The following is a 12,774-nucleotide window of genomic DNA, read 5'->3' as shown; positions in this document are numbered from 1 at the left end:
GATAAGCCAATAGACCCATTCACCTTGTCGCAATGGGCCCAGCGGGTTCTTTGCCTTCCCAGCAATGCAAATTGCACAATATCAGCGGAAACACGAAAAGGCATCCTTACAAAAATAGACCCAAAGCTGGGGGAGCTGTCTATTCGGAATCAGGGTCTGCCGCTCTGGGGCTCCTAGTCAGTGACCTTTTTGTAAAAGAAGCAGCAAAGTTTGTTGGCACCTTCACGGCCTTAGACAAGACCCAAGCTTCCATCAAAAGAGTCTTGTTCACAAAGGTTTTTCCTCTGGCCGGAAGAGGCAGGGGCCGCTCCTCCGGCCATTACTCATTGGACTGAAGGTCCCATCAAGTACGTGAACCCCCCCCCCCTCCCTACCCACACTGCCTATTACAGGTCAGACACCTTCTTCCCCTCCAGGGGTCGCAACTGGAGGCCAGGGGTTGCAACCGGAGAAGGCTGAGACAAGCAGCAACCCAAACCACAGCTGGGTCTAAGCTGCGTAGCACCGCAAGTGCCGGCAGGAGGTAGGATTGCGCAAATCTGCACAAGCGTGGGACTCGCTATTAGGAGATGCTTGGGCCAGGGTCACTGCAAGGGGCTACTAAATCAACTTTTCACAGAGCCCATTCTGTCACACTGCCCCCTCCCCATAGTGATGTAGGTAGCTAACAGCGCAACGCAAGACATGGAAATACGTAGCCTGCAGGTAAAGGGCGGGATCTGACAGTACAGACACCAGGGCAGATTTTTCAGCCCCATCTTCCTAGTAAGGAAGGAAGGGGATTGTCCATCCCGTGATAAATCTGAAAGCCCTGATCGACTGTTCTCTACCGTCACTTAAAGATGGAGGAATTCATATGCTCAGGGACATACTACGCCCAAGAGACTGGCTAGTCTGCCTAAACCGCAAGGATGCTTACCTAGCAGTGCCAGTCTGCCAGCTACACGTGAGGTTTTTGAGATTCACCTTGAAGGGTCTCCACTGCAAGTGCACAATCATGCCCTTTGGGTTCTCATTGGCACCTTGGACTAGCTCATGAGGCCAGCGGTCGCATCCCTATGAGATAAGGGCATAAGATTGATCGTATATTGGACAACATCATGTCACAGAGCGAGGCCCTGATCAGGCAGCAGTTTCAGACTGCTATTGATCTTCGCCACGGACTGGGATTTCTATCAACTGGAAGAAGTCTCCCTTGATAGCCTCCCGACGGATGACGTTCCTAGGTTTTTTCATGGACACAGAAGACTGCCAGCTCCTGATGAGCAAAGTGCATGGCACCTGCCAGGAGATAAGCTATTGGAGAAGGAGACCATCTGAGGGAGTTGGCAAGACTGGTGGGGCTGCTCTCCTCGATTCAGGCCATGTTCCCGGGGCCACTACATTATCGCAAGCTGCAGAAACTGAAGGGACCGCACCTGCGACGCAGCCTCTCCTACTCCCAGTGGCTAGCCATGTTGCCCAAAGGGATGACAGAGGTACGGTGGCGGCCAACTCACATGGAGGCCTGGAATGGTAGGGCCATCTTCAGATCGGTGTCCGACCTAGTGATACAGACATAAGCCGTTCAGGATGGGGAGCGAGGTGCGGTCCGGTTGCCACAGCAGGTGGGGGGGGGGGGAATTAAAATAAAAAAAAATTATGGTCCCCTCAAGAACTGCCTAGAGCTCTTCACAGGTTCTTTTGTAGTTCCTTTTACCAGAGACACAGGAAGCTGCTATACTACTCAAAATGGGCAACTTAGCAGTCAGATACAATCATCTGGGTGGCACCAGATCAAGGCCTCTGGCAGAACTGGCCAAGTATTTTGGCACTTCTGTCTCCAACACCAGATTTCGGTGACAGAGTACCTCCCATGGCCAAGCAACTGGAAGCTGTACAGACAAATCTTCCATCGCTTGCAAGCAAGAGGGGGGTCCTGTAACCAAGGCTCAATACACAACTTGCTGGAGGCCGGACCCTGCAGCAACTTGTGGACACAGTCCTACAGAGGTAGGGCAAAGGGATCTCTTACGCCTCCCCCCACCCCTTCGCGATGACAGCGAGAACACTGGCGAAGGCCCATCAGGAGCAGGTAGAACTGGTCCAGTCTGGACCTCTCAGTCCTGGTACCAGTCCTTATGGAACTTCATCAGATTCGCCACTCCTACTACTCCATACTCGGGATCGGCTGTTGGGTCCGAACAGGAAGCACCATCCCCTCCTACTGTGCGGGTCTCCAACCCTGGTGGATTTCAGGGTGAGATGGAGAGTCTGAGGGATTTCACGCAAGGCTGTCCGCCTCATCGAGGAGATCTGGGCTCCCGCAATGTCCAAGAGATACGCAAACTCATGGGGTGTATGGGAGCACTGGTGCATGGAACGGAGTCCATCCTGTTTCAGCCCCTGTAGCTGATGTTTTGAACTTCCTTGCCAGGCTGTCGGAGCAGGGCTTAGCGTACAGAATGGTGAACGCCTACCGCTCTGCTATCTCAGCCGGAACCGACCTGCTGGAAGGGTCTCTGATCAGCGAGCACCAGCTAGTGTGTAGGACGCTCAAAAGGTGTCAGGCTGGTGGCGCCACCACCCGCCGAGTTACAGACAGCGGGACATGAATACCATTCTTAATCCATTTCTCTCCTGGCCAACCCAATTCGGAAACTATCCTGCACGGCCCGCTCCGGCAAGCTCAGTACCCTGCTAGGCTTAGTGTCTTGCAGGAGAGTTCAACGTCAGGGCGCTGGACGATGGAGTACACTTTCATATCTAGAAGAACGAAAAGTCATACTAGAGTGATCACATATCCATCTTTCAGCGACAAACCAAAGCCATGCGTGGTCAGGTGCCTAAAGGCCGCTTACAGGCTGACCCGAGGGGGCAGTTGATCGTAAGCTGCATACGACAGTTTCCAACCCATTGCTGGCTTGCTGGGTACAATGGTTGCTCGCCCAGGCCAGAATCGATACTGCTCAGTTTGGAGATTACCGTCAGGGGTGCCATGGCCTCCAAAGCCTTCCAAGTGGGGTTTAGACTCCAGGATGGCCAACTGGGCAGGAATCGGTTTTTAAGGCAGTTTACTTGAAACCGGTAGAGCAACCGGCAGCATTTGTGGCGAGTAAGCTTGAAACAAACATAATGCTTGCCTCCGGTCTTAACAGAATGAACATTTTCCAGAATAGCTTTTAGAAAGGTGCTGATTTTACTAAAGGCAGGAAGCAAGTATTATCCCACCATATCGGTAAAATTTAGATTGATGGTCCGCTAGGATATCAGTCTTGAGCTGGTACAAGTCGAATAGATCATTCTTGGGATGCCTACATTTTTCCCTGTCATTTGTTTTCTTGTCAGCTGGTACTGCAGTTGTGTTCCGTTTGTGAGCCTTTGTTTTTTTTCTCCGGCAGTCTCGTTGGAAAAGCCCAGCTGAGGGACACGAGAGTTTGCCGCCATGGCAAGGGCTGGTGGATGGTTTCAGCGCATGGAGATCTACGTTATTGACTAAGTTTGCTGCATCGAAAGAGGAAGGACTGCAGGCATGTGAGGGACCGAGTGCATAAGGATTGGCCGATTTGGGTCACGTGTTCCATAGCCATAGTTCAGATTACCAAGCACTTCTGGGAAATGGAGTTCAGGAAAGCTCCAGGTTACATTTTCAGTTCAATTGGAACTTGGGTTTCAGCACCTAAGCATCGTTTTTTGGGGGAACAGTTGCATTGCTAAAATCTTGCTGTTGAGCATTTAGGTTTAAGGTAAATAAGCATAATGCGTGCCTCTGTCAATAGAAACTATACTTTTCTAAAAGTTATTCTGGACAAGCTTAATTTCTTATAACTCATTCAAGAAATGAGGGAACCAGTGGAAGAAAACAATAGTTAATTTGAATATAAAGTAGAAATTTACAAAACATTTGGAATGCCAATGCTAAGACTTAGATTATCATTCAACACTAAACATAACAAAATAAAACCAAGTTAAAATCAGCAGCGCATATGTATATCCTAAGAACATACACAAATCACACTATATACCATTTTTCTACAAGATCGCCATTAAAAAATAATGCGCGTCTTAATTTGAATAAAAATACCATACTCTACCTTCGTCATACCTTAACACAAATCTAACATTCACATGCGAAGTACATTCCACAACAGTATAAAAACTGAACACAAGTCTAAGATGCATTGGCAACAAATCCAAGGTTTCAGCAGCGGTAGTTTTATTTCCCGTCAGGATTAACAATATGTAAACCATAGGCATTCATAGAGGATAGCCATTCATATTTAGTGACCTATCTTGCCCCAAAATATATTTTTTGGGGGGGGGGGAACTTTAATGAAAATTGCAGTGGCAACAATGCATTTTTGGCACAAAAATGCATACAACAATGTACTTGGCGGAGGACCAGTTTCTTTAATGGGTGAGAATATGTGGATATACGACATGATGCGAAGGAGGTAGAAACATGAACCAGTGACAAGGACAGTAGAGTATGATATAGGAACAAGATAGTGGAGGAAGTGCTCCGTTTTTGGATGAAGGGGTGAGGGATTACTGCTGTGGGATTGTTGTAGTGAGGTAGAGGGAGAGGAGGTGGCGTAGAATGCTATGCAAGTGGTTCTTCAGATTGGAGGAGAGCTAGGAAATTAGAGTGCGAGTAGTGCAGTTAGGGAAAGGAAGAGCATTCTAGAGTGGGGGGAGCAGAGATGAGGGGGAGCAAGGGGTACAAGAAGTGGAAAGGAAGTGAGCTGATGATGATAGTAGGGACTGAGATGGGCCTAGTCTGTGTATAGTATTGAAGATCATGAGAATTAGTTTGTACTTTGCCCTCCGTCTAGGAATGCAACAAAAATACAATACAAAAAGATATTGGGTTAGGAAATTACAATTGCAGCATGCCTTTTCCAAAAACATAAATATTCAGATGTTAAGACAAAAATAGATCAATTATTATTCTAGTTTCAAACAGAGTTCTTGAGTCAAAAAATGGAATGCCAGGTTATCGTTTCAAAAGGTAAAGTTCATAAATGTGCATCTGAAAATATCAGAGAAAACAAAACCATAATCAGATACAATAGGTTGGCAACACATATAGGAGTAATTCAGGCAAATACGGCGTGTATCCAAGTGAACTATAATATCCTAAATGTGACTACGGAATGTTAAATGCTATGCCAACACAGGATTCAACTAATAAAGCAGGTTAACAAAATGATGTATAAAGAACTGAAGCAATCAAGATTGCTCAGGTGAAAGACAGCAAATCATATGCCGACACTTCCTCTCAAAATTGATTAGGATTTTTCAACAGCCTGGGAAGAACAGTTCTGCACCAGATGCTGCGGAAATATTTCTGACCTACGGAACAAGTGCATTAGGTTTCTTAGTAACAAATATTAAATATTAAATTAGCACCGTTCCGCAGTCCTGCTGCTTTCAAATGTCCCACATGTAAACAAATCCAAAAGTGCTGTAAATGAAACCAACTACAATGCAAAAACTGAGGGGAGAACTACCTCAGCAATACGATACTGAGATTCCCCGCAAAGAATGGGAGCAAAGAGTTGCATCCTCCCCTCTCTCGATCCCTGGCAGAAGCAAGGATAAAGTTACAGCCAGGCACAAAACTCACTGACAGTAAGATCGTCCAGGTGATATTGCATTAGAAGAACCATCAGAATTGTGTCGGTCATCCCCTTTTCCCCCACCCCAACTTGCCACGCCCGAACCCCTGACGTCCTCTGCACAAAAGGAGTCAAAATACATGCTGGCTATGAGAGAAGCAAGGGGAATACAAAGCCGGATGGCAGGAAAAGCAAGTCTGCACTCCAACTCTGTGCACCGACTCAAAATGATCCTGCAGAGCACAGTAGAAAAAGCTGGTTAAACTTCAAGGCATACCATCCTTATGCCAATAAGAGTTGAGGCTAACGATATTTGGTTACAAGGGGGTGAATATGCTTTTCAGAGTGCCTGTAGATGCACTATACTCCAATCCACACGTCTAACATTATCACCACATCAGTGCGCAAGTAGCGGCTAGTCCTCTCCAGAGGAGCCTCCTGACCAGAAAGCCCCAAGAGTTCACACATTTTCTCTATGCAAAACATGGATCATGGTACCGCTCCAAGAGATGACATGCAGTCTATTTATGCCATGGAAACAAACACGTGTTTTTCATGACTTTGTGGTAGTTAATGGTATAAACTACTCTAAAGCGAGAAGAAACAGTGCCATCTTTGAAGTCCGATAAATATTAATAACTTTGGCTAGGACCAAAACAAATTTGCGACAAACACACAAATATGCACAACGAAGCACACAAATATACAAAGGGCAGATTCGAAGACAAACCCAACAGAAAAGAGCAAAATAGTCTATGCCATCAGAAAGTACGAATGCATCTACTGGTCTGCAAGCAGTCTCCACAAACTTGGCAGCACGAGGAGCAGCGTCAGAGGTTTAGCCAATCACCTTATATGCCACCAACTCGTAGCGATTGCTCTAACGGGAGCATCCAAGGAAGACTGGGTAAATAAGGAAGGGGAGTCAAGAAACAAGACATGTCCGAAGCTGTGCAGGCAGTAATACTAAAGCACTCAGAAGACCTCATTTGCATCCAGAGGATGACCACACAGGTCTGATCACGATGCTTACACCATATTGGAAATGTGTGAATGTTCAAAGTACAACAGCTAATGAACGACAAGGCATGGCCAGTAAGGTTCAAGAGTGCAATTTCAATGGGAAACATGGCCAGTTCTCATATGTACGAGATGCAGGGATAGAAATGTAGCAGACGTCTAAGGCAACGCTAAATCCAATTAACTGCTCACCATGCACAGGGAATGTGTGCCATGAATATCATACAAGTGAGCCAGTAATATTTCAATGAGAAAATGGAATTGAAAAGAATTAGAATTGTTCATTCTTGCTGTGCTGTACAAAAGGAGTTGGCACAAAAACAGACTGGGGCAGACACACATGCACAGACGCTTCTTGTGGTACACAGATAACACTTCTAGAATATAATCATGTTCAACAGGGTTCAAAAGTGATTCTGGTACCGAGGTTAAAGGAACAGAAGTCCTTTTTATAGAAATGTATACTTTCAGTGCCAACGGGTCAGTCGTTGTGAAATCTGACAAGTCAAGGAATTGTACGGAAATCAATACTATTAACACAGTATCACCATGTAATATGCCTCCACATGAAAACGATCCAAGAGAAGCAAAAACGTCTACTTGTACTCATCACAGGTAGATGAGAACTAAATATGTATTTTGACAATTAATGCAGGAAGGAGTAAACAGTGGGAATGTAACCCACAGAGTAGCTCAGTCCACTGTGTTGCAACAAGGAAACAGGTAGCGAGTTTGTTACGGCTATGCATTGCCCAAAATAGTGCCAGCCAGAATATTGTTCATGACAACTACCCACCGACGCTGCCGATAGTTCTCAATAGGAAAACGTGAGCTTTTCAAATACATACCAACAGATCAACTTGTCACAAAAACAGAATAAGTTAAATGCATCCGTTATGCTCTACAGAATGTTCCAGTACTTCCGGATGCCATTTAGTCTACCGTCCACCACCTCATCTTGCAGAGACTTATGGACCAGCTATTTCACAAAGTAGCATATTTATATGGCAGTGCATTGATCTATGGAACAACCCAGGGAACACCACGACTGTATTCTGATCCACATACTGCAACGTATACCAAAGAGTGGCGCAAATTTTCGCAATGAGAAATGCAAACTTTTACAAGACAGTGTAGAATACGCAATTTCAGCTGACGGGATCAGTCCCATGAAAAGCTTTGCAAAGTCATAAGACTTAACTGACCTACCCAAGAACAAATCTCAATTGATCCTAGTTCCCTGCGTGGAGAATATTTTGCAGAGTTTAGAAGAGGCTTTTATCAAGTCCAAACTATTAATTACCATTATTGTTATGAACTGACTGCCTTTCCGTTGGAGTAATTAATGCGAACAAGCATTCACCCCAATACAAGGCATTTTAGACGCCCAATTACTTCAGCAAAAAGGGCAAATAATCAGTCATTATGGTAGTATGGATTAGGTGTGATTGCATTTCAGAAAATCCTGTGCATTGAATGACTCAGTAAAACATTTTAGGTCACAGAGCAAAGCGCTAGCATTTGCAACAGACTAATTGTGCACCTAAATCTGAGGGAAGGCAGTTTCGACCCCAGACTGATCACAAGCCACTGAATCAAACTGAGCTCAGGGGGCACAACGAATGTCAGACCATGGCTATCCAAATCAGCCAAGCTGCAGAAGTTCATATTCGGCATCGGGCTGGGTGTGCATTGGACCAAACAAGCGTGTGCCCATCAACACTCCCAGAGGAAGATATAGGAAATTCGGCACGGGAGCAAGCAGCCATAGTGGTTGCTTCAGGAGAGAAAACAGCAGAGTTGTGAATAGAAGCCACAAAGAGATGAATGGTCCAACACATGATTGAAGACTGGGTGCTCAAAGTTGTAGCAGATATACCATATCAGGACATTCTGGACAAAAATAAATAAATACAAATGTTAGATGATTGATTGCCAGTTGCAACCATGCAAGAAAAACTGGAGCGCAAGTAGTATTGGAATCAGGAATCCTACTACAACCAGATCAATTTGAAGCCCAGTTCCTTCTAGGGGAGAGAATTATCAAAAAACTAGCCAAAACTGCTCATCTTGATTCACGCCTTACACAGAGAAGGGTCAGGCAGTGTTACTTGTTGTCCTAACTGGTTTGTGAAATGATGTATGGAATGCACTGAAAGCAACAAAACAAACATGACATCGTCATTGATGATTATAGAATGGATATTGACAAAGGAAGATGAGGAATCGACTTGAGAAATTACTGCTCGATTGACAATATCAGTACCACTAACTACTAAAAGTGTTCCAAATAAAAAGCACAAACAAGGCCTAGCTATTTTCAGACAAGTGCCTGTGTACAGTGCTGTGTAATTGTACCTTTGAAAGAAGACATTTGTGCCATGGTAAATGCAGTAATCTGAATGTTAGATTGATCCACATAGTCTAATCGCTTTTGCTGAAGTTAGCTTCTTATTCGGCAAGCCTCTTACTCACAGGCTAATTTAAATTAGCTTATTTACAGCTCCAACTTGAGCCAGAATATAGCATCCGAAAAGAGGGCATTCATAGCACCAACGTTGAAATAATCCAAAAACTAACATTTGTTCATATGAGGCACTTGGAAGTGCGGTTACTAGTAATGCCAACATCTTCCAATTGCATTTAGTGGATACATAGTTGAAGTATTCAGCGTTTTGAACGGATACCATCAGAGTACGACTTCAAGGTGTCATCGACACAAACATTCAATATTTCACAAGGTATGGAGGCAGTGGGCGAGAGCGGTGCTCCTCTACTATTTTCTATTACGTTTCACTGCGCCTATACTTTTATTTTAAAAAGAAATCGTTCCGTTTTAAAATAAAAGTGTAGGAAAAAGTTGAAGCATGCACTTCAGTGCACTGCACCGAGCGTTCCCATAAACAGCAGGCACATGTGTGAGGGTTTGTATAGTGCGCTGAAGGGGGAGTGGCGATGGGATTCGTCAGGAGCGAGGGCAGGCCAGTAGGCAAACAGTCTCACTACTTCTTTTCGTACACTTCGACCACTATGTGGAGGGGATATAAAAACCTTCGACAACCAAGAATGCATAGACAGACATGCATTGGGTAGGTAAAAGCCCGATTCTATCCTCGAGTCTGACAAATTGGAGTTACAAAGGGGAAACGAGGTGTGGTGTGTTGCTACACAATTAACAACTCTAAGCTATTTATATCAAAGAATGAAATCGTGAATACATATTTTCAGTACATAGTAAAAAAAAATATAATCAAATATCATTAGATAAATGCCAAATACATATTAAAACCATGGCATGAATGATTTAATCTCTAGAAACTTATTTCATAAATGACGTACCTGGTATTTTAGGTCAAAAGCAAGGGGGGTTTATAGAATTTAAAAAGAACTATAATCTGAGCAGATAAATCTCAAAGTAATAAACAACTTAAAAAAGAGTGAAGTATAAAAATGCATGTAACATTCAATAAACCGCTATTTAATTAGCGCGTAGCTGTCAGTTAATAGAATACAAGAACAATTTAATTTTTATGAACTCTTGCTCAAGCAATTTATGATTTTTTGTGTACCAACATTACAGTCATTAATTATTATTAATTTACTATCAGGAGGAAACAAAATAAGTTTCAGGTAGACCCTTTTGCAAGTCCAAAGCGGGATGGTTGAAGGGTAAGAGAAATTACTAGAGACAGCTGGAGGCTGTAAAGGAACCATTTGTTGTAGCGCCAAATGCAGGGTATCATGTGGGTTGCAGAGCGAAACCCTACTGTTTGGGCTATGCATGAGATGCCCTGCGAGCCAGGTGGGGAATCGTCACCAACAAAAAGGGACAAACGTTGGTGCCTGTTGGTCATTATGAAAAATGAGATTCTGAAAGCAACTTACATGTCTCATTCAGGAGCACTATGCCATTTAGTTTGAGCTCACTGAATCAAAGAAGAGCTCAGTGTCAACCGGCATTTTCCGTTCCTTCCTTTCTATGGGCAATAGCCTCACTGTAGTAGACACAGAGGGCCATCCGTGGATCGAGTGCATTGGCTCAAGCATACCTTCTACCCAGGAGACAGATACGGCATTCAGCATCCTCTAGCAAGGGAGCCTGCTTCACCCAATTCACTGCATGAGGTTTTGCAGTAGAGGGATGACCCGAAAACTCCAGTTCAGAGGACAGATATAGGTTAGTGAGACCAGTTTCCCACTGGTCTCGTTTTGGAGAAGGTCCATCATTATCATAAGAGGCATAATAAAGATTTGTGACCCCGAGTGAAAGATAGGTTTCCTTATTTCTCTTTCCAGGCGTTAAGTGATATGGGGTCTTCTTAGCAGCATTCAATCTTAGCCTAGTAATGAAAAGAGTTATTTGGGGTGGAGCAAAGATATTTGGTTTTCTCTTTACATTAGAAAACTGGCGTTAACGACATTAAAAGCTTGGCGTGACATTTCTGCAAAAGTATAGGTTTCCTTGGGTAAGTCAGTAGGTGTTACATATTTCTGCTAAGGCATCAAAGGAAAGTATAACATAAGCAGCATGCATGAAGTTAAATTGACAGATGTATCATAACACCCACGGGCTAGTAGCCATCATACAAGAACAGAAGTCTTAAGTACATAAGAGATAACTACAAGCATGCTTTAGACCGGCCTACAATGACATGGGACTAGTATCAAACAGGACAACCCAGAGTAACCAATGGTTGACCACAGTCATCCGAAAACAAGCCCATTCACTACACAGAGGAGGGTCAATGTCCATAATGTCAAAACAGTCACTGGAAAACCTGAGAGATGCCACATTCCAATGTTATTTTACACACGAGGCTTGCGGACTAACCAGCCTTCACAGACCAATGTGTATCTGAATTGGAGGAATGAGGCCTATGGGATGCACTCCAACTATAGACTGCCGGATCATCATCATCACTCAGCGTAGGATGTTCAGAGAATGTGCTTTTGAAACCAGCACCCCATCACACATTTCAGAGAGCATTCTACTGCCAGATCAGTGCAATTATGTATACACCACAATCAGCGCGAGGGTACAATGTGGTAATTCATTGTGTGAATGCCCCCTAATCAATACTGAAATGTCAAATCCGTGCCTTCACTCTCGGATATGTATCTTTCCAATCAGTGCGCGTAGGCATCCTGCATCTGACTCTATAGCAGTGCGAGGAAACAGCATTGCAAAACCCCACACCTCATTTCAACACAGTTCAACACCCCCTATAATGTGAGCGCACACCTGCTTGCGTCGTGTCGGTCAGATCGTACCCGCCGCCGGGGAAGTCGCGCAGCTTGCGGCCGCTCAGGCAAAGGATGCCCGAAGTAACCGCCTCCTCCATGGCTCGGTCCAGGCTTCGTGCCGTGTGCTGCTGCTGCAGGGTGCCCACTGCTCCCCACGGGCCCCCGGGGGTTGGGTACTGTAGCTGTAGGAAGGGTGGAGGGGCGGCAGGGGGAGCGGGAGGCAGCACCGCCACTGCTGTGAGGCCGCCGCCACCTCCTCCTCCTCCCTGTACCGCCGCCATGTTGCGGAGACAAAATTAACACTGACAATGCTACAGGGTACTAGGGTCGCTAGGAAATGCGCCGCTCCTGATAACGGGACATGCGCAAGATCCTAAGGTACCAGGGGGAGGGGTTCGTATTGGGCTGTATAAAGGAAGTGGGCGTGGTCGGAAACTGACGGGCTGTAAGGAATAGGAGCAGAACATTGAATGGAAAGAAGTGGGCGTGGCAGACGAGTGACAGGAGCAGACTGGGCGGGCGCGTGTGACAGGAAACGGGCGGGCCACAACAAAACTGACTTGGAAGGGCGGGGCAAGCAGCGGACTGGAGACAACTGAAGAGAGGCAGTTGGCCTGAGGGAAAAAGGGGCGTGTCGGAACTCCATCCGACATGTCGAACCCTCTCCTCCTAGTTAGGTCTTGGCGTCTGGGTACCACTAACTCGTGTAGTGCCGATCCAAGTAAGCGACCTTTCAGTTCATCAGTATATATAAAAGAAGCCGGGACAGAATCATCACTCCTTTTCTAATACATATTTACAGCCTCACGGCTGCTCAGTTTAGACCCTGGAAATGAGGGCAGTGCCGAGAGCACTGCATCCCGTATTATTTCCGGTGTTCTGTAATATTTGGTATCCCATACCGATCCGG

At 45.2% G+C, this 12,774-nt stretch overlaps 1 protein-coding gene across 2 annotated transcripts in view; it reads right to left on the bottom strand.

The window, feature by feature from the left end:
• The window catches only part of LRCH2 (leucine rich repeats and calponin homology domain containing 2), a 2,196,342-nt gene extending 2,184,020 nt beyond the window's left edge, over positions 1 to 12,322 (bottom strand). For both annotated transcript variants that reach the window (XM_069612877.1, XM_069612878.1), the window contains exon 1: positions 11,863 to 12,322. In XM_069612877.1, coding sequence (XP_069468978.1) covers positions 11,863 to 12,145 — 283 coding nt within the window. In that variant the 5' untranslated portion in view covers positions 12,146 to 12,322. The remainder of the gene's footprint in view (positions 1 to 11,862) is intronic.
• Between the last annotated feature and the right edge of the window lie 452 nt (positions 12,323 to 12,774).

The sequence above is a fragment of the Ambystoma mexicanum genome, chromosome 5p (assembly GCF_040938575.1).
Source record: "Ambystoma mexicanum isolate Mex_15411 chromosome 5p, UKY_AmexF1_1, whole genome shotgun sequence".
Classification (NCBI taxonomy): Eukaryota; Metazoa; Chordata; class Amphibia; order Caudata; family Ambystomatidae; genus Ambystoma; species Ambystoma mexicanum.
Note: the sequence above shows the minus strand (reverse complement) of the source record. Positions and strands in the feature narration are given on the sequence as shown.